Here is a 21,554-nt window from a genome sequence, read left to right on the forward strand (position 1 = left end):
GTCTTACAGGAGGAGATCCTCTCTCTGATAGACAAACGAGCGGTTTCTGTCGTATCTCCCGAACAGAGTCTGTCAGGGTTTTACTCCAGATACTTCCTCGTCCCCAAACGGGGGGGGGAGGGGAATCCGCCCTATTCTGGACCTGAGAGCCCTGAACAAATTCCTGCGGAAATACAAGTTCAGGATGCTGACACATGCAGCACTGCTGCGTCTAGTAAGACCGAACGACTGGTTTTCGTCCGTGGATCTGAAAGATGCGTATTTCCACATTCCCATTTACCCCCCTCACAGACAATATCTCCGATTTGCCTTTCAAGGGGTGTGTTACGAATACCGTGTTCTACCATTCGGCCTGTCTCTCAGCCCGAGGGTTTTCATACGGTGCACAGAGGCCGCGGTAGCCCCGCTCAGACGCCGTGGGATACGTCTGGCCACGTATTTGGACGACTGGCTCCTGTTAGCGCAGTCAGAACAGGAAGCCAGGGTTCACACACATATTGTCACAGCACACCTGATGGATTTGGGTTTTGTGATAAATATGGAAAAGAGCCACCTATCTCCGACGCAGGAGATATGCTTTCTGGGGTTATCCCTGCGCTCTGTGCCGTTCACAGCTCGCCTATCAGAGGAGAGGGTGACGACTTTCAGAGCTTGCCTTGCACACTTCCGTCGGCACAGATCCGTCCAGTTCAGACTGTGCCTTCGGTTGCTGGGTCTGATGGCCTCAGCCATCCTCGTGATTCGCCTCGGCCGTCTTCACATGCGGGACTTTCAGCGCTGGGTCGCTTCGCTCCGAATGGACCCCGTGCGTCATGGCGCACGGCGGATAACGGTCACAGCGGACTGTGTAACAGCTCTGCGCTGTTGGCGAGCCCCGTCCTTCCTGACCCAAGGGGTGCCCATGGGCACCGTCTCGTCCAGGAAGGTTGTGACCACGGATGCCAGCCTATACGGCTGGGGCGGCATTCACGAGGGCAGGTCTGTGAGGGGTCGCTGGAGCCAAGCTCTCCAGCGCCTGCACATAAACTTCCTCGAACTTTCAGCTGTGTTTCTTTCCCTGAGACACTTCCTCCCATTCCTCTCAGGTCACCATGTCCTGATGAGGACAGACAACACGACAACAGTGGCGTATATCAACCGCCAGGGAGGCTTGCGCTCTCGTATGTTGCACGATCGGGCACGCGAACTGATCCTCTGGAGCAGTGCCCACTTTCTCTCCCTGAGGGCGACGCACGTCCCGGGAGATTTAAACACAGGTGCGGACCTGCTGTCCAGGGGCGCGCCAATGTACGGAGAATGGACGCTGCACCCGCAAGTCGTGGAGCAGATATGGGCGCGCTATGGCCGCGCCCAGATAGATCTGTTCGCGTCCAGGGAAAACGCTCGATGCGAGCTGTTCTTCTCTCTGAGGACCCTGAATGCTCCCCTGGGCGTAGACGCACTAGCGCACGCTTGGCCGCACGAGCTGCTCTACGCGTTCCCCCCGCTGGCCCTGATACCCCCTACTCTCGCCAGAGTGAGGGCATCCAATCACAAGCTGATCCTGATAGCTCCACACTGGCCAGCACAACACTGGCTGGCGGGGATATTCCAGATGCTGTGCGCCCAGCCTTGGCAGCTGCCGCTGCGCAGGGACTTGCTCTCGCAGGGGGCGGGGACAGTGTTCCACCCGCACCCGGAGCGACTGCAGCTGTGGGCCTGGCCCGTGAGTGGCTCAATTTGACCACTGCTGGGCTCCCTCAGAGTGTAGTTAATACTATACAAAATGCCAGGGCTCCCTCCACCAGGACTCTATATGGCTCCAAGTGGGGACTGTTTGAGCGGTGGTGTCTTGAACGGGACTACGTTCCTTTTCAGTGTTCTGTACCAGCGATTCTGTCGTTTTTACAGGAACTGATTGATAAAGGAAAAGCCTTTTCCACGGTTAAGGTCTATCTGGCTGCTATAGCGGCGTGCCATATAGGATTTGGGGACAAAACGGCGAGCCAACACCCTTTGGTGTGCCGGTTTATGAAGGGCGCGCGCAGGCTTCTCCCTGTCTCCAAACCTTTGCTGCCCCCGTGGGATTTGATGGTGGTTCTGGAAGGGCTCAAAGGGCCCCCTTTTGAGCCATTGTTGGGGACCAGTCTTAAACATCTGTCTCTTAAGACAGTGCTGTTACTGGCTCTGGCCTCTGCGAAACGAGTCAGCGACATTCATGCGCTCTCTGTGAACCCCGCATGTACTCGGTTCGACCCGGGGTACACGCGTATGGTTCTGAAACCCAACCCAGCTTTTGTTCCTAAAGTAGTTGGTTCTTGTTCACCGATCGAGCTGGCGGCGTTCTCCGCTTCCCCCGGTGAACAGCGAGCGCACATGTTGTGCCCTGTTCGGGCCGTACGCTCTTATATGGACAGGACACAGAACATCAGGAGGAGTGATCAGCTCTTTGTCTCCTGGGCGGAGCCCCGTAAGGGACAGCCGATCACAAAGCAGCGCCTCGCCCACTGGGTGGTAGAGGCTATAGCTTTGGCGTATGAAAGCAGGGGTCTGCAGCCCCCGGCGGGTTTACGTGCACACTCTACCCGCGGGATGGCCGCGTCCTGGGCTTTATTCAGGGGAGTGTCCGTTCAGGACATTTGTTCGGCAGCGAGTTGGTCCTCGCCTCTGACTTTTGTGCGGTTCTACATGCTTGACGTGTCCAGACCGTGCGTGGCCAGTGCGGTCCTGAAGTCATAACGGAACTTATGGACCTTCCCCATACGGCCGGTTCTTGTTCGATAAGCTGTCTGGCAATACGGGAGCTACCATATCCCATAGCGAGACACCGAGTGAATATTATGAAAAAGAACGTTTGGTTATCTAACATAACCCCAGTTCTTAGAATAATATGAGCGAGGTGTCTCGCCAGACAACCCTTCTTGCCGGGCGGTGAGAAGAGGTTTGCTTGTTGAATTGAAGTGACGTGATCTGCGCACGCTTTAGTAGTCGGGGCTACTGGGCGTGGCGTAAGACGAGCACTTTCACCGGCCAATCAGGATTGGCAGATTGAGATAAATGCTTCTATCAGGGCTGCAGGAGGCTGCATCCCATAGCGAGACACCTCGCTCATATTATTCTAAGAACTGGGGTTATGTTAGATAACCAAACGTTAATTTAGGTCCGGCACGTCTCAACAAAATAAGAGAATTTGTTCATGGATTCTTTGCTTCTCATCTCCTCTAGATAAATCAAACAAAGTTTGTATATCTAAATGTCTTTTAGGTGTATCTGCCAGCATCTGTGTTGGAGCACATCGATGCCACCGAGTGCGTCTTCAAGCTGTCCTCCTCGGTCAAGACGAGCCGTGGTGTGGGGAAGATCGCCATGACGCAGCGGCGCCTCTTCCTGCTGACCGACGGACGGCCGGGATACGTGGAGGTGGCCCAGTATCGAGACTTGGAGGTGAGAGGGTAGATTAAACTTGAGCATAAACGACGCAATCAGGTGAGCCGATAAATAAAGAATTAAAAAAAAAAAAAATTGATGTTAACCCTCCGTTGACAGGAGGTGAGAGTTTCCTCGGCTCCCTTCTTGCTTCTACGGATCCCCGGCCTGAAGATCCGTGTTCAAGGCAGGAAGGAGACGTTCGAGGCGAACCTGAAAACTGAAACTGAGCTTTGGAATCTGATGATCAAGGAGATGTGGGCGGGGCGACTTATAGCTGACCGACACAAGGTAAAGCTTAGATCTAGGAGGGTGTGTGTGTGTGTGTGTGTGTGTGTGTGTGTGTGTGTGTGTGTGTCTAAGGAAATAAAACCCTGCAGGTGAAGAATGAAACAATAACAATCTATCAAGCTCAATCGTTATTTGCCACCTTTATGACCTTGTCTTTATCTTGGTGTGTGTGTGTGTTTGTACACACAGCTGCCTTAATGATCTTCAGTGACCTGTGTGGGTGTGGCTGAAATTCTGTCGACACGTCCAGCCAAAAACAGGCACACTTGAGCAGAATGAGGTTCTCCTTTTTGAAACCAGACAATGTAACTTAAACACTCGCTTTTCCAGGAAATCTCAGTTCCCCCTTTATGTGTTTTCTGCACGGTCAGCAAGATCGTTAGTAATATACATGTCAATGTTTCTTTTACATGTTTGATTAATAGGGCTGTTTTGAAAAGGCTCTACCTAATTGGTCGGGTGGTGGTGGGGTGGGGGGAGCAATTGTTGTTCATTTCATTCGTGGCTTTTATCATTTGTAAAAACTGTTTTTACAGTGTACTAATCACCGTTGATTTAACTCAGCAGGTGTTTATATATATATATAAATATGTAAATAAATGTATGTAAATAAATGTAAACAGGTAGCATTTATTTTAGTTTTCTAGTCTTACGGACCCCTCACACCACTTTAAAAGAGAGCCCCATTCACCCAAACGCACTCTCAGGTTCATATAATACTTTGTAGATCAGTAAGCCTCTTGGGGTTAATTGCCTTGCCCAGGGGCACATCGACATGTGATGGTGAGAAGCTGGAATCGAACCTACAACCTTCGGCCTACAACAAAAGTTCATCCATCCACTTAACACATCATTTCTTACACTTCAAATTTATATTTTATCCAAATACTGAATTGAGATTACTTTGGATTAAAGTTGATGGCTAGCGCAGTTTTCCCACAATTTATATTGCATCTTGATGTCTTAAAAGAAATCTTGTTAAACTGTGTGGATAGATAGATAGATAGATAGATAGATAGATAGATAGATAGATAGATAGATAGATAGATAGATAGATAGATATTTGTCCTTTCTGATCTACAACCTTTTCATCTTTTATGTTTAATTGAAAAACTCTTAAATACCTTATAGCTAATAGTGCACAAGCAGTTGGAGCTGCACACTATACTAAATCACTATCCTCACTGCCATATCAATGTGAGCAAGTTCAAAATGAATTTATTTGGCGCGCTCTTATATTTCAAGTGCCTTCTGCTTACACTTTGCGTTCTACTCTCCCTGCTCTTGCTGTTTACATCTGATTTAGATGCTATTGGCTGAGATGCTGAAGCATGCAGAGGGTGGTGGGGACATTGGGCGATAGGGGGTAAAAAAGAGAGTGGGGGAAAATGTAGCTCGATGGCAATAAAAATGATCGCAATATTCAACAGTATAACCATTTTGAAGTATTTTGAAAAAGTTGTGTATCTCTACTATCACTTTTAGGTGAAAATCATAATTCGACAAATTGTTCGGTTTTATTCTTGCTACGTAAATGTGTACCACACATCAGGTAAATGATGAAGTCTTGGTGTTTTTTTTTGGTTTTTTTTTTTTACTTATTGCATATATTATATCTCTGTCTCCAGGATCCACAATACTTGCAACAGGCTCTGACCAACGCCTTGTTGATGGACGCTGTAGTGGGCAGCCTTCAAAGCAGTAAGGCTATATATGCTGCTTCTAAACTGGCTCAGTTCGACCGTATGAAGCTGGAAGGTAATCACCCTGATTCTCCCTCTGTCACCACTGCGTTTATAATAGTTTTTTATCATTGCATTTAATGGCTTCACAGTAACAACTGAAGTAGCATACATGCTACATCTCCTGTCAGAAAAAAAAGAATCACTTCGTGACTCTGCTTGGACTTTTTTGATGGCGTCATCGGTGCCTCATGCTCAAGTAGTTCTCCGGTTAAAAGTGAATCACTTCTGTTTTATGTCTCCAGTTCCAATGATGGTTCCCTCAACAACTGCCGAGTTGCTGAAGCATAAAATAAACCCTTCATTGAATCTTCCTGCACCCCAGGCTGTAGATGTGTTGTTGTACACACCAGGTACACACACACACACACACACACACACACACACACACACACACACACACATACACCAAATGAATCCTGTAAGTTTCTGCAGCATTCCTGCTGACACAGTGGTGACAAGGCTCAAGTTCCTCCGGTCTCTGATTGGTCCATGAGGACGTCTGGGATTTGATTGGTTGTTTGAAGCAGCAGAACTGTTTCGCAACCCTGCGTTGCTTTATGACATCAGCCATCGCTGTCTGACACAATGAGCAATTAATGAACACGCAGTTAACCTTTGGTTTACCATCAGCTCTCACGTTAACAGGAAAAGCACTAAGGCTCACGCATGCTATTTCCCAACAGCTCTTTCTCCTTTTCCGGTCACCCTTTAGTGGGAAAATTACATTTATAGATGTAACTCAACTTAAATCCTATTTTCAAGGAGAAATCAGTCAATATGTTGGTTTTTGATTGTGAAAGAAGAAATTTTTAAATAAGTGCACCCAGGTTTTGCCACTTTTCGTCAGTATTTTGTCAGTTTAGAGTATCATGATTGGTGGCAAAACGGCATTCCTGGCCACCATTGTTTGAGTGTGTTTAAGTCATTTTTAAGAAGCAGCCATTAGGACCCTATATGCTGGCTGTTTTGGATTTTTTTTCCTGATTCAACACAGCTGATTTGAGTCAGAAGATCATTAACAGGTTTCTGCATGACTAGAAATGCAGAAACCCGTTCTGCCAACTGCCAAGGTGGTGATTCAACCTTTTGAATTTGATGTGTTGAATCAGCGACTAATCTAAAACTTGCATTACAGACAATAGGGCGTTTGGGGACTGCTGTTCTAAAGCATCCTTAGGTTATTTTTAGCTTCACATAAACTAAAAGATTTGTTTCTTCCTTTGCAGACCAACAGGAAGCTCTGCAAGCCTGACAGCGGCATTGAAAGGAACTATTTCAGATTAATATTTTTCCCGTTTTCTCTCTAAAATTAGACATTGTTAGGCTAATGCCAAGGTGGAGCAAGGTTATTTTTGAACCACTGTTCATACATAGACAAAGTAGTTCAGAGAAAAAAATATATTAAGGAAAAAAGTCCACTAAAACAACACCCATCAAATTAAGAAATTACCCAAAAAAGAATAATTCAAACACAGGTAAAAAAAGACAAACACATAATTATATAAACTAGCAAGATAATGATTTGCCAATGGGAAATCTATGGTAAACAGCAGTTTTTGTGCAATCCCAAGTTTTTAGGAAGTTGTTTTTTTTTTTTGTTTTTTTTTTGGAGATGAGGAGCATATAAACATTGTTTTGCCTCCATTGATTGCTGTATTTTCTAGGATAAGGTAAAGAAAATTCAAAGTCATCCAGTAATTAATATGAAGGACACTCTCAATGACCGTAAGAGACTGATCATTTCTTGTTTAGGAAATGGAAAATTGTGTGTCACTAGCATATGTGTTGCAAGAGCTCATGTATAATCCACAAGGTGATTACGGAGCAGCTTGTAGAATCTACAAGCTGCTCCTTGATCACCTTATTTCTTTTAAATTTCATTAAGAAATTATAAATAGGAGCACTAGAATAGCACACGAATGGTTCCTCAGGGCCCCATTCTTGGATCCCTCTTATTCTGGAACTACAATGTAGATCCGGAATAAAAGTATCATGTATAATGATCCATAAAAGGGATCCAAGAACAGAGCCCTGAGGAACCTTTTGTGTGGTATTTTAGTGGTCCTATTCATAATTTCTTAATGAAATTAAAAAAAATGTGAAGGTCTTTGTAAGAAACCAGCAACATTATTCAGCTAGAAAAACTGAACTTGGTGTTGTGTTCAAACTTATCTTCATAGAGCCAAATTGTCCAGAACTTCTGTTTGAAACTGTAAAACGACTTGATATTATCAAAACTTTTAGAAATGTCTGACATGCCTTTCTCATGTAACATTATAAACCGACATTTAACCTAAAATTAGAGTTGTTTACTGCGTAAATGGTTTAGGAAAAAGGATGTAAAACATGTAATCTATGAAAGAAAACTAATACGGCTAAATAAACAGGCTTAACTCAAATTTATGAGAATATTCTGATTAAATTGAGGGATTTGCTTGATTATTGGCAAGTGTCCCAGATTTCCTTTTTTCTTTTCTTTTTTTTTAGGCTTTTCATTATTCTGAAACTTGACCTCTGTCTGCACATGTGGACGATGTTATGCTAACCTCAAATTGCTTCATATTTCACTTAATTTTAGCTCATTCTCATTGTTTGTGTGATTCTGCAGCATTTTTCTTCAGAACTGTCTGCCTCTGTTAGATGAACAATATTCTTCTGGTAAATCTTCACCAGTCAAACCAGACTTCTGCTAACCGTATAGCATGACTTGTGTTTTGTCGTTCTCTTTTCGTCTTTAGGGGGGGGGGGGCACGCTGTCGCAACATAGTGCAGGAAGGCTAGAAAAAGAACAACAAAAGCCGTGGCCTTTAGCTTGAAACCATCTGGGGCCACTTAGAAACAAGCTGGTGGCAGACCTTCCACCAACTCAAATACACTCATGTGAACGACAAACACAGCTTCTCTTCTCGTTGGTGAAAACGAACACACTCTCACTGAGCTAACCTCTCCCGTTTGAATATAGGTCACTGTGTTGGGTTTCTGGCCCAGGACCAGTTTCCTCACCCCCTTCATTCCTCACCACTCCCATCCCTCTGTGTATACATCTCTCTCTCACTCTCTCTCTCTCTCTTTTTCTGCTTCTTTGCTTCATCTGTGAAATGCAGGATGTTGTGCCCTCTCCGTCTCTCTTGTGCTCTCTCTCTCACAGTTTTCCCTCTTTCTCCTCTTTCCAGCAGCAGTGAATATGTAGGGAAAAAATCTGACCGGTAAATGAAGTCAGGGTGGAGTCAGACTGCTGAAAAATACCACAGAGCATGAGATGTTTTGATTCAAACTTTCTAATGTTCACTCCTAAATAGCTCCCGTTACAGATACAGAAAACATGAGATTTTTTTTTTTCTACTGATCACATATGAGAACTAGGTACAATATTATACTAACCTCGTTCTTATCTGTTTTTAAATAAATCTGTGCGTGTGCTGATTTTAATTACAAAAAGGACAAGTATGTTTGTGTCTTTGGGGAAAGCTAGGTATGTTATTTGGATATAACTAGTAAATCCTGTTTTGTGTGTTTTAGGTCAGTTATGGGTGTCTGTGGGTGGAGGAAAGGTGATGGTCTTTGATGCCTCCACCTGGTCCCTCATACAAACTTGTCAAGTTGGGAATGCAAGACTGGTAAGAGAAATCACCTGAAGGCTGCTTATTGTGACTTCATGTCATTTGAAAGTTGACACTTTTTTATAGATAATTTTTTTTTTAGAAATTTGAAAGCAAAAGGATGGTTTTTCCCTTATGGGTAACCTTATATATTTTATTGTCGCTCCCTTTGTCTAAGGGTCTAGACTCCCTTTAGTTAGTTCTAAGGAGCCGATGTTTGGGACAGAGGGTTACATTTTTAAATACATTCAGACTACGGCTGACACTTAAAATGAATCTCTATGTATTTTGTAAAATAAATGTTTACATGTATTGAATACCACAAGACAAAATGCAGATATAGAAAGTTGTATTATATCCTCTAACATTTTTTTTTTTTTTAGAAACAACTTCCTTTCCAGAGTTTATGGTCCTTTCTCAGTAAAATGATGAGATAGATTTTTTATTTATTCAGATTTCTTGAACACCTCCTTGGTTTTGGGAAACTGATTTGCTGATTAAAACGAAAGAGGCTTAAAAGAAAACCGATGCTCCTTCACTATGTTGCCAAAGGTACTGGCCAATATGAACATATAAGAACTGCAGTGACGTCTTTCTTAATCCGTGGGGTTTAAGTTGATGCCAGGACACACTGTGCAGCAATTACACCTTCAGCTTATCTGGGAAGGCTTTTTACTAGTTTTAGGAGAGTGTTTATGGAAACTGTTGGTCAGTCTTTCAGAAGCTCCTTTGTGAGGTCAGACACTGACATTGGACGAGAAGGACTGGCTCTTAGTCGCCGCTCTAATTCAATCCAAAGGGAGAGTCAGGACTCTGTGCAAGCCTTTCATGTTCTCCCACACTAAACCCGCTTATTCATTTCTTTTCTTTTTTTAAATCTTGCTTTGCACACTGGTTATGGTTGCACAATATATTGCAAATTTATTGTTACTGCAATGTCTCTGGTTGCGACAAATATTAGCTAATTTTAAAACAGCTGTCCCTTCAGGCTCTCTGCGCTGCTCTTATACACTGCCTATCCAAATAAGTCACCCCCTGAATTTAAAAATGCGAATATGTAGGACCTTCCCGTTGGATAATTACTGCAAGGGTGATTCTGTTTCGGCAGGTTAGCACTTATTAAACCCTAATTGATGCAACGAGTAGCTTCTAATATTCTTAAACATCCTTGTAAGAAGACGCATCGCATGGTCGTGACAATTTTAATCTGTTTCGGAAGGGTTAAGTTATTGGCATGCATTAAGCAAAGAAAATGTCTCAGGAGATTGCTGATTGCTACTATCGGGTTAAGAACTATTCAGTAAATTATGAAAACCTGGAAGGATAGTGAAGAGCCATCGTCTTGAATGATGATCCCTTAAATGCGATTGTAAGGAATCATCAGGAGAACTCACAGGTTTGTATAACAGTAGAAGTAAGACTATTTCCACACTATGCAAGATAAATTCAGAGAATTGGGACTTAGCTGCTGTGTGGCCTTAAAGGAGCAATAAGCGATTTTTCACCACTAGGTGGCGCTTGAGCACTGTCTGTAGACCAAAACAAGATGTGTATCAAGCCACGCCTGCCTTTACCTCGCTCCAACACTTGGCTCCCCCAACAGCTTTATGAACCTATTTCCAAAGGATAAATAGAGAGCAAAACAGCATCACCCTTTGGAGGAACATGTCTAATGAAGAAGTGAGTAACTCATAACTTTATAATGCTGTTAGTGAGATAACGTTTTGATTCGATGGGCGTGCTGTCCGTCATTTTTTGTGCTTGGCGGTGGCATTTTAGGGGCAGGGAGTAGGTAGCTCTGAGAGTGGCAGCTGTTTAGGTGCGGCCGGCCCGGCTATGTAAACAAGAGATTGGAGAACAACACAGAGAGATAGTGTGTGACGTTTAACCATAGTCTATCTAAAAAAAATACCTTTAGTTCGTCACAAAGCTTATTTTTAGTTCTTTCTATCTAAAATGATTACATTTTATTTATTGCTCCTTTAAGAAAAAGGAAAAAAAAAAAAAACACTGACCAGTGGGGCTAAATAGAAGAAAATGCCTCATTTAGCTAGGGAGGATACAGATTTGACTCTGGACCAATGGAAGAAAGGGATGAAAGTGTTGGGGAACCCTGATTTTAATGAGATGGATGGGTGTGGGAAAACTGTTTGCAATAAATTGTATGTTATTGTGAAGGTGCAGGTTTTAAGTGTGCATGTGTCAGTAAATAAAAATGGATGTCGACTCAGACAAGTCCAGCTGTTACCCATCACACACATGCCACTCAAATCAGATACAGATGAAGCGGTTATTCCCTCCTCTTTTCTTTCATTTCCCGGTTTCTTTACATCCAAATTTAGCCTGAATTATCTTCAGACCTTGGATGATTTGCCAGAGTGTTACATCTACAGAAGATATAGAGAAATAATTTAAGATTTAGTTAATCTCTAACCTAAAAAAAATAATGATGCTTTTTTGTCCCTTTTTTTAACACTTATGCCACCTAGTGGAGAATATAGGTGTTGCTCGCGTGGTCTTTCCTTAACGTTTTTAAATTGGGGTAACTCCCAGATTTTTTTCAGACATATATTGAATGTTATTACAATTAATAAGCACAAAACAGCCTAAATATTTTTCATCTAAAACATAAAAGGATGAACATGTTGTGCTTCCATTTCCTCAAATTATGTCCTATTTCTGCTGCAATATTATCTAATATTAACTAATCAGCGAGGTTGCTGTGTTTACAGAACTGTATGCTGGGCGTTGACAGAGACCAGGTCTGGATGGGCTCTGAGGACTCTGTCATCTACATCATTAGCGTGGTGTCCTTGGTCTGTAATAGACAGCTGACTGAGCACAGGGCAGAGGTCACCGGACTAGCACTGGACAACGGAAAATACAGGTAACACCTTATGTATAACTTTAAAACACACATCAACGTTTTACCTTAGACTTTATCAAACTGCCATAATTAAAGTCACACAGATCAAAAGCCACATAAAGGCAAGAATGGTCATTTCAGTGATAAACAAAGCTAAAAGCAGACAAAGGTGTAAGTTAATGAGCTGGTATACTTTATTTAAATACAGTGTGATATATTATAGGCATATTCAATAAATTAGAATATTATTGAAAAGTTCATTTATTTCAGTAACTAGAAAGTTTAACAAAAAATATGCATGTTGACTTTAGGAAACTGCCCAGGGTTAAGGAACCAACCAGTATAGATGATCAGATAGTGGAGTGTGTAGACGGCTACAAACACCTTGGGACCGTCATCGACAGCAAACTAAGTGTTGAGGCAAACTGTGAGGCTGTGTATAAAAAGGCAAACCAGCACCTACGTTGTCTAAGGAAACTGTCATCCTTCTATATCGACAGAAAAATGCTCACTTATTTTTTTTTTAAGATGCTTCATTGAATCTGTAATTTCCTTTAGCCTGGTGTGATGGTTCAGCAACCTACCCCTAAAAAGTAAAAACCCACTGAATAAGATTGTGCAGTGCAAAAACATAACTAAAAATGAGTAAAATGCTCTTAAAATGTGTGTATTTTTCCTTGATTTGAGTAGGTAAATAAGATGATAGAATAAGATATTTGCACTTAAAATAGGAACAATTTATCTCCATCATCTTATTTCAAGTGCAGTATATCTAATTGTCTTAGTTTAGGGGTCAAAATACTCATTCCATTGGCAGATAGTCTTATTTACCTGCTCAAATCTAGGACAGAAACACAAATTTTAAGAACATTTTACTTATTTTTAGATCCGTTTTTGCAGTGTGAGGTGGGCCACAGCCACAGCTGAACCTAGAAACCCTTTACACCAGGCAGCTACAGAGGCTAGTGGGGTCCATCCTAGAAGATGGATCCCACCCACTGCACGGTGAATTTCAGCCTCTCCCACCTGGTTGTACGTTTGAAACGCCTGCAGGTAAAACCAAAAGCTACAGATGTAGTTTTGTTTCTAAGGCTATTAAGACCCTGAACACCACTTAAGCTATTTGTAGACTACACACTAATCGTTTTAAATTAGGCACAGCCTTCCTAATCTGTTTATTTAATTATTTATTGACCCAGCTTTGTTGTACATTTTTATGATGTGGTGGTTTTTACTCTGTGTTTTATCTATGGTATTTCTATAGTACTGTTGTGTACTTTTTATCTATATCTACATGCCTGGAACACTTGCTGGTGTTACTGTTATGTCATTGTCTTCTGTCAATGTTGTCAGTGTGTGTGTGTGTGTGTGTGTGTGTGTGTAGCCCACTCTTTCTACCTGCCACCAAATCCACCCTCGGGTACAAATGAAGTTACCATGACCTTAAGTAGATTAATTACATAGACTGTTTTTCAGCCTATGTGTCTGTTAGTTATGATGGTTTCTCGCACATTAACATCTGAATATTACATCAGGGCAATAAAAAAAACAGTTTTAATACAGAAATGTGGGCGTAAGGAAAAGCATGCATGGTTAAATCTGTGTAAAGGTTGTTTTTAAAAGGTCCTTTTAATCTCGTAAACAACCCTTCCTCGGAATGCATTTTCTAATTTATTGAAAACGACTGTATGAAAGTGTTGATAAAGCTATCTGCATCTTTAAATTAATGTGTGAACCTTTTTTTTAATGCTTTCAAAAAAGATGGTAAATGGCTCGGACTTGTACTTTCTTTCAAAAAGGAAGACTGTTTGTGTACTTTCTCATATGTGCTACCAGTCTGTTTTTTTTTGGTCCTTCTTTCCTTTAGCTCAGCTGCACGTCCTGCCAGCCATTAAGCCGTTCATCCTTCCACCATACCGTTAATCTTTTAATCAAAGTGTCAATCCACTTTTTATTTATACTTTTAAAAATGACGCTGGAAATGACTAAAAACTTTGAAAGTTACAGCCTGGAATAGTAGGAAATTCTGACCTAAAACATATTTACAAACCCTTTTAACAACTAGCTGATGCATGCAGTGTTTAAAATGGAACAGGCTTCCTGTATTAATGGCGCTTTAAACTTAGTCTGATCTAACTCAAGGCTGTCCCTTCAATTTAGAAACACATTTGTTATTTTTATGGGATTCGGTGACTGATGGGTTCTTAACCTTAGATGCTCAACTTGAATGTGTTACTGCGCATTTCTCTAACAGACGCGCACTTCCTGTTAGCCACTACGTGCATAGGTAAAAATGTGTGTGTGTGTCTGTGTGTGTGTAAAATGTGCGCTGTAATCTTCAGCAACACGGTGGCGTACTCCTGCAGTGCAGAGGGAACGGTCATGGTGTGGGAAGTCTCGGCTCTACAGGTCAGTGAACAATCTGCTTCGATTCGTTTCGCCGTCATTCAAAGCAGAAATGTGAAGAAATACGGATAAACGCATATTTTCCCTCGTAAATGATGTGGGTTGACCCGTTTCCTCCCCTTAGGTGAAGAGAACTTTTCGTCTCTCCTGCGATCGGCTGCAGTCTGTCTACAACTGTGGAGGAGCTCTCTGGTGTTGTACGTTTCTTCTCACACTGAAGAAAGATACATAAAGTACGAATTAGTTTATTTTTTACATCACTGACTGTGTTTTTTTTTTTCTTTTCTCCCGCTCTGAAGGCTCCAGGGATGGTATCATGGAGGTGGGGAGGACAGGTGTGGTAAAGCAGCATATAAATCTGCATGAACCACAAAGAGTCACGTATTGCGCCGCTCTGGTCCTGCCTGAGGTAACACAATCTCAGACGCACAGGCCGTTCGTTTACTCTCACCGCACTCGTGAATTTTAACGTTCGCCTTGATCCCCGTTGTGTTTCTCCTGTGTTTGCATTAGAGCGGGGAGCTTTGGAGCGTGTGTGTCGACTCCGCGGAGGTGTACATTTGGCACTTGAAGAACACCACCAAACCTTTCTGCCGCGTGATGCTGCAGGACTGCAGTGGATGTCACTGCATAATTCAAGTCAAAAACCAGGTTAATACGCAAACGTCCTCTAGCTTTCCTGCACAGACGTAGTTTGTGATGCTGGTCTTTTTTTTTTTTTTGTCGGTAAACCACCCGTGTAGCCGGGAAAATCCCACCAAGATGCAGCATCTGTTCCTCCAAAGGATCTTTGGGGACTCATGCGTGAAACCGTGTGCGGCTTTCATTCTAAAAGTTGGCGGTGGCGAGAAATTTTTAAACTTGCGGCGCACAAAAAAAACGTCAGATGTATAAAACCGTGCGTTGAGGTTTTCACTTTACACGTTGCCTTTATAAACCAGGAAGTGGAGGACATGATCGGTATCTTGGGCCGCGCTGTCCCCACCCCTAAATATGTTTGCAAACCAGTATTAATACACCGGAAGGCACCCACCACAGACACCTCGGCGGATGTTTGTAAGGAATTACAGCAGACCAACAGCTTATTGAGCGACTCATTAAAGAAACTGGCTATTTAGACGGAGGAAGTCTGTCACCAAGCACACTTTGTGAAGGACTTTAAATATTTAAAATGACTCAACATGTTGCATTAGAAAAAATGACCTAGATGTCAGCCATTGTGCACAGAGAATACTCTTATTTTCTTCCCACTATTATAATCAGAATAATTCTGATTATTATGATCGCAGAGCAGAATCCTAAATTGAGCAGGATTATAGCAATGTGAGTGCAGTCATATTTCTGATTACGTTTTTTATATCGGCTTCTTTCTGCAAAAAGAGGGCCACGGTTTAGGGGATTTAAATTTCTTTATACGGATTTATACTGTAAATGCTCAAACTCATGAAAAAACATCGGGTTTGATACGCCTTGAGTTAAATAAAACTAAATGGAGATATATGTCAGTGTATTTGGACGGCTTTTAGGACTTTGTGGTCTGTCATTGTCAACTGAAGAAGTTTTGCTTAGCTGCCGCACATTTTGACGGCAGGATTTCCGCACGCTTTCACGCACCGTTCGTTTTTTGTAAATGGCGCGGTGGCGCTTAAAGCGTAGCGCCGCAAGTATTTTGTGAGTAGACAAGCTTTAACCACGAGGCCCCAGGTGAACAAAGCAGCATCAACTTAAACAATTTAAAATAAAAAAAACAAATGAAAAAGGACAACAGGTAAGTCTAAATGAACATTAAAAGAATACTTATAAATCAGTTTTAAGAAAACAATTGAAAATATAAAGCATAGGATTTTACCAAAGTTAAAAAGGATGGAGAAAAAAAAAAGAAAAATCCTGTTTTCCCCAATTCTGTTTCCCCCATGGAAACATGAATTTTTCTATCATACATACTACTAAAAAGGGTCTGAAACATACAAACTTTACCTAACAAAGTTGTTGCTATAAGCTGGACCCTTCATTTGTTACAACCCATTAACTAGCATGCTGAGTCCAGTCTCTTCAGCAGAGAAAAAAGCTTACATAGGAATAATATCACCATAATCCAACATAGAGGCTCTTTTAAGTTTAAGATTGATGAATAATTTATGTGAGCATCAAAGGATTATCAGTCATTTCGCCAGGTTTGTAAGTATTTATAAGTAGTGATTATTACATCATAGTGTGAGGATAAAATGACCCACCATCTCAACTTGAGCGGGACATTTCTGTTTTTTTTCATTTCCATTTGAGTCTAAAGAAAGATTACTCCAGTGAGAAGTGTTCTGCAAAGGCTTGACAGCCTGGTTTATAAACTATAAACTGTATATCATATATCAGTATATGATCGTAGTTTGGCCCAATTCATTTATAAAAACAGAAAAGGAACAAAGGGGTTATAATGGATCCTCAGGGACCAGTGTTTGACATTATAAGTGGAGCTGATGTATTCTCCACAGTTACTGTCAGCTAAATAATTTCTAAGCTTTAATGCACTGATTCTTATCGTATCAACTCTGTTTAATAGAAGTTTGTAACCTGCAAAATTACTCTCTTTAGCTAAATAAACAGATAAAGCTATATACAGAGCTGGTTACTTTATATTTATTTGTTTATTTGACACGGACCGTGTACATTAATAAGCATTCCTGCAAATGCACCAGATTTAGCCAAAAGGCTATTTTTCATCTGTTGTCCCTGGACAGATCTTAAAATTGTCAACCTAAAAATACAACAGTAAGAATTTTACAGTGAACAATACAAATATAAAAAGAAATAAAAGGCTATAACTCTTCAAGCCTTGTTTAAAAATACAGAATTAGTGTTAGCAGATCTTAGGTTAATAAAATAGAATAAAATAAAATAAAACATTCAAATAAAAATAATTACACTATAAATATATACACACAGCAGAGACACAAGTGGCAGCATGGTTTGGTAATGGAAGACATTCAATTAATGCTGACATGACTGATGTGTTATGAGCCAGTTTTTTAGATGCTTTTTGAAAAGAATATATGTTGTACTTGTTTATTTAACCTTTTTATTTAACCAGGAAAAGTCTCATTGAGATTAAAAAATCTCAATGAGATTTCAAGAGCGTCCTGGCCAAAACAGGCGGCAGGGTTACATATCAGTTACAAACATTCATCCACACACACACAACATAAACAATTACAAACCAGTGAAAGTATCGAACACCAAAAGCAACAGAATTTACAATATAATTAAAAATCATGAGTTAAAACATGTTAATGTGACAGCATCTGTCTCCAGCTCCCTCAGTTTTAAGTCATTTAGCAGAAGGTTACTGTGGAAAGAGTTGATGATTTCACTTCTAACCAGCTTAATAATTCCCCTCCGTCTCTCTGACCAGGTGTGGGTCGGAGGAATGGGCCGTAGTTCTGTCAAAGGGAAAATTTACATCCTGGACACGGAGCGCTACGAGGTCCTGAAGGAGCTCCACGGCCACATGGACAAGGTGACGGCGCTCTGCTCGGCCGAGGACCGCTACGTCCTGAGCGGAGCCGGCAAACACGACGGGAAGATCGCCATCTGGAAGGTGGAGGAAAGGGGGCTGGACTCGAGCAATTGTTAGCGCCGCTAAATCCAATCCGGGGCTTTCTTCGGAACCACAAAGGAGGACGAAAATGAAGGGAAGCTCAACAGAGACAGGGAGACTATCTGTGAATGAAGGAATTTTATGTGAAGCATCAAGTTTACACGTAGGCTCAGCGAGCGTGACGCTTTACATGCCAATGAAGACTTGTTAGCGCAATGCTAACGCAGCTGACACTTTGTTTTAAGGATTTTAGTAAAGATGAAGGATGAACGACTGAAACTCAAATCCCGCTGATGGTTCTGACCGCGAAGGGTCTCGCTGGAGTTTACATACGTGTTTGTTTCTGTAGGGCCACACGTATGCAATCTGAGGAGATCATGTGACTCGGCTTCACCTCACGCCGTGAGCTTGACGTGAAGGTCCGCGGCGCGCGGGAGTCACGCTACCATGAAAACACAGCCGAGGTTGTGGATTTCGCCCGCACCGTGGGAAAGACCCACCAGGAGTTTGTTCTGACGGAAGCCGGGCTTTAATACCCAGGATGCATGGGGATGGGAACCGGAGTCGGCCAGTAGCTGGACACGGGAGCGTCTTGAGAACCCGAGCTAACTCCTGCCGCAGTGCCTTAGAAAAGTGTTCATACGCCTGGAGCCGTTTTCACGTGTTTTCACGTTACAACCACAAACGCCAATGTCGTTGATTTTCAAAATGGATGGAACCGCATCCCTGGTGGACAAAATGTTCCTCCTTCTCTTTGCAAAATGAATAAAGTGCGCCTTGGAGCAGGAACGTTCAACTCTTGCCACAAATTCTTAACTTACTGTAGATCTTTACTTTGACTAGGCCACTCCAACACACGATCTAAATCATTCTGTTATAGAACTGGCCGTGTGTTTAGGACCATTGGTCTATCCAAATGTGAACCTTTTGAAAGCCATAACAGGTTTCCCTCCAGGCTCGCCCTGTATTTTGGCTTCATCTTCCTATCAACTGTGGCCGGCTGAAGAGAAGCGTCCCCTCACCACCATGCTGAGGTGGCCAGGAATATCTATTAATTAGGTGACTTCTGAAGGCAATTGGTCGTACTTTATTTTATTTTACTTTATTTAGAGAAATCAGGGGGAAAAAAAAGGGGAGCTGAATACAAGAACACACGACCATCTTCAGATTTTTCACAGTATAACCATGGATTAGTTTGTATTGGTTTATGAAATGAAATAAAATAAAAATAAATACATTGAAGTTTGTGGTTGTAATGTGACAAAGTAAGTTAGAAGATATTTTACAGGGCATTGTAAAAGTGGAATAAGTAGAAAACATAGTTGTCTCTTAATTTTTTTTCTTCTTTTTTTTCTTATTTATTTTCCTGCAAGGCTTTTGACATGCTTTGCTCGTTTTAGTTCCTAGTTGAAAAGGCTAAAAAAGGACAATTTGCTGACATTTTTTTATACATATATATTATATGTTGGTAAACATGCCTGTAGAGTTATTTACATGTTGGAATATACATTTAAATTCATGTCAGCTGTCATTTATTCTCTCGCGCCATTTGAGATTATATTTTTTCTATTTATGTGCCGTTGGTAATTGAGGAACACAGTTCTATTTATATGTGTATTTTGAATTTTACTGACTTTTTAAAAATATCGCCAAGAAATGTTATGACCAAGACTGTTATTACAAATTATTAAAATTTTTAACCATTTGTAAAAATCCTTTTTTTTTTTTTTTTTCTTAAAGCATTGATTCATCACTGACCAACATTACTAACCTCAGTTTTTGGGTTCAGTTTCTCTAGCCACACCCACCCATATTTATAATCCAGCAATGAATAAAAGAAACCAGGCAAAAATGGCATCTGTAGGAGGTCCAAGGCCAAACTTCTCCTGACCAAACAGAACACAAAGGCCCGGCTCACGTTCACAGAAACATCTTCATGATCTCCAAGACTCTGGGGGGAAATATTTTGTGGACTTACGAGACAAAATCTAAACTTTCTGAAAGGTATACGTCCTGAAACACCGCTCGCACAACTAGCTCAGCATATCAGAAACAGGATTAGACATTTGATAAAACCATGAACCCAACTCTAGACCCTTAAGGAAAATGTTTGACCAACAATGTGTGGTCCTTAGGAGGACAATGGTACAAAACATAGCGGCGGTCCACCTCCAACGGGCTCAAAAGAAGCAAAATTTATGCTTTGTTGAGGGGTTTAGTCAAAGTCTGGACTTAAATTTAATTGAAATGCTCAAAAATTCCTCCAATGTTGCCGAATTTTAAAAAACTTCTGCAAATAGGAGTGAGTCAAAATACCTCCAGCGATGTCAAGGACTCATCGCCAGTTTTTGCACCAGTAAGAATGAAACAGCCAGGTGTTAGGTTTAGGGAGTACTTACTTTTTCACAAAGGACCAGATTGGGTAGGATGGCTTTTCTTCATTAATAAATAAAATGATCGTATAAAGCTGCTTTTTGCTTGTATTGAGATAAAAAAATTTCCTGACATTAAAGTTTATTGTTTATTTAAGTGTCGGATAAGAAGTAAAGACAGATCTGTGTCGGGGCCAAATATTACATATTATTTGGTAATCAAAACGGACAAAGTGGGGCATTTTGATTAATGTAGCTCTGTTTTAAAAGCCATGAGACACATACCTGTTAAGACAATAGCTTGATTGTTTTTACCAGCGCTTCTGACTTTTTATAATTTTAACAAGTTTTAGTGGGTAATTATATCTATCTATCTATCTATCTATCTATCTATCTATCTATCTATCTATCTATCTATCTATCTATCTATCTATCTATCTGAAACAACTATTATTCTGTATTTGTTTTTTGTTTTTTCTTTAAAAACAGCAAATGGACATGCCGGAAAAAAAATCCAGAATACGTGTATGCCCTTTCTGGTGAACATTTACATATATAAACGTACATATTTACAGTATATTCAGATTTTTAAAAGTATACAGAGTGTATTAATATATGAACATGTAGCGGAAGAATCACGTTTATCTTTTTCCTTGTTCTGTCCCATGCCCATCTTACATTTCATAATATTGGTCGCTAGGGGGCGCAGTTTGGCAAGAGAAAAACCTGAAGCGGTCCAAAATCAATCGTTTCCAGGACGTCTCAGCTTGAGAGCTAGAAAATAATAGAACAAAACTGTTTACAACTTGTAAAGCATTTCCTTAAAGTCAAACTGCTGCAGTGAGCTCACAAAGTGTACCAACACTCAATAAATTGGTCATTGCTTCAAACCAAATTTACATCAGTTTACTGAGTATAGATGAAAGTTTTTGAATTAGTTTTGACTTTACAAATCATGCCGGCTCTAATTTTAAAGAAGAGCCGTACAGAAAAGGACAGGAGCAGTTCAGCTCCCTGCTGCCGGCTGCTCGGTGCAAGACAAAACAAAGCCCAACAGACAGAGCCCGCCCTGCTCGAGTGTCCTTGAGCAAAACACTAAATCCCTGCTTGGCTGCTGATCCCCTGTGGGGCTGATGGAGGTGTTTTTCACCTCCAGGCCTCTGGCATTTACAACAGTCTGAACTTTGTGTGACTGTGCTGGCCATTGTTTGGTAACATAAAGCCATAAGCAGCTTGTAATCTCCCAGCATGCAGCTCCACTTGTACCTCGGCTTTGGA

The 21,554-nt window shown here is 41.5% G+C and overlaps 1 protein-coding gene across 1 annotated transcript in view; it reads left to right on the forward strand.

The window, feature by feature from the left end:
* dennd3a (DENN/MADD domain containing 3a) overlaps window positions 1-19,609 on the forward strand; it is a 48,091-nt gene extending 28,482 nt beyond the window's left edge. Inside the window, exons 20-30 of the mRNA XM_036145249.1 lie at window positions 3,244-3,423; window positions 3,526-3,696; window positions 5,325-5,454; window positions 5,684-5,791; window positions 8,961-9,058; window positions 11,773-11,927; window positions 14,249-14,315; window positions 14,437-14,509; window positions 14,612-14,721; window positions 14,826-14,963; window positions 17,719-19,609. Of these exons, the coding sequence (XP_036001142.1) occupies window positions 3,244-3,423; window positions 3,526-3,696; window positions 5,325-5,454; window positions 5,684-5,791; window positions 8,961-9,058; window positions 11,773-11,927; window positions 14,249-14,315; window positions 14,437-14,509; window positions 14,612-14,721; window positions 14,826-14,963; window positions 17,719-17,940 (1,452 nt within the window). The 3' untranslated portion in view covers window positions 17,941-19,609. The remainder of the gene's footprint in view (window positions 1-3,243; window positions 3,424-3,525; window positions 3,697-5,324; window positions 5,455-5,683; window positions 5,792-8,960; window positions 9,059-11,772; window positions 11,928-14,248; window positions 14,316-14,436; window positions 14,510-14,611; window positions 14,722-14,825; window positions 14,964-17,718) is intronic.
* Window positions 19,610-21,554: the final 1,945 nt, after the last annotated feature.

The sequence above is a fragment of the Fundulus heteroclitus genome, chromosome 13 (assembly GCF_011125445.2).
Source record: "Fundulus heteroclitus isolate FHET01 chromosome 13, MU-UCD_Fhet_4.1, whole genome shotgun sequence".
Lineage (NCBI taxonomy): Eukaryota > Metazoa > Chordata > Actinopteri > Cyprinodontiformes > Fundulidae > Fundulus > Fundulus heteroclitus.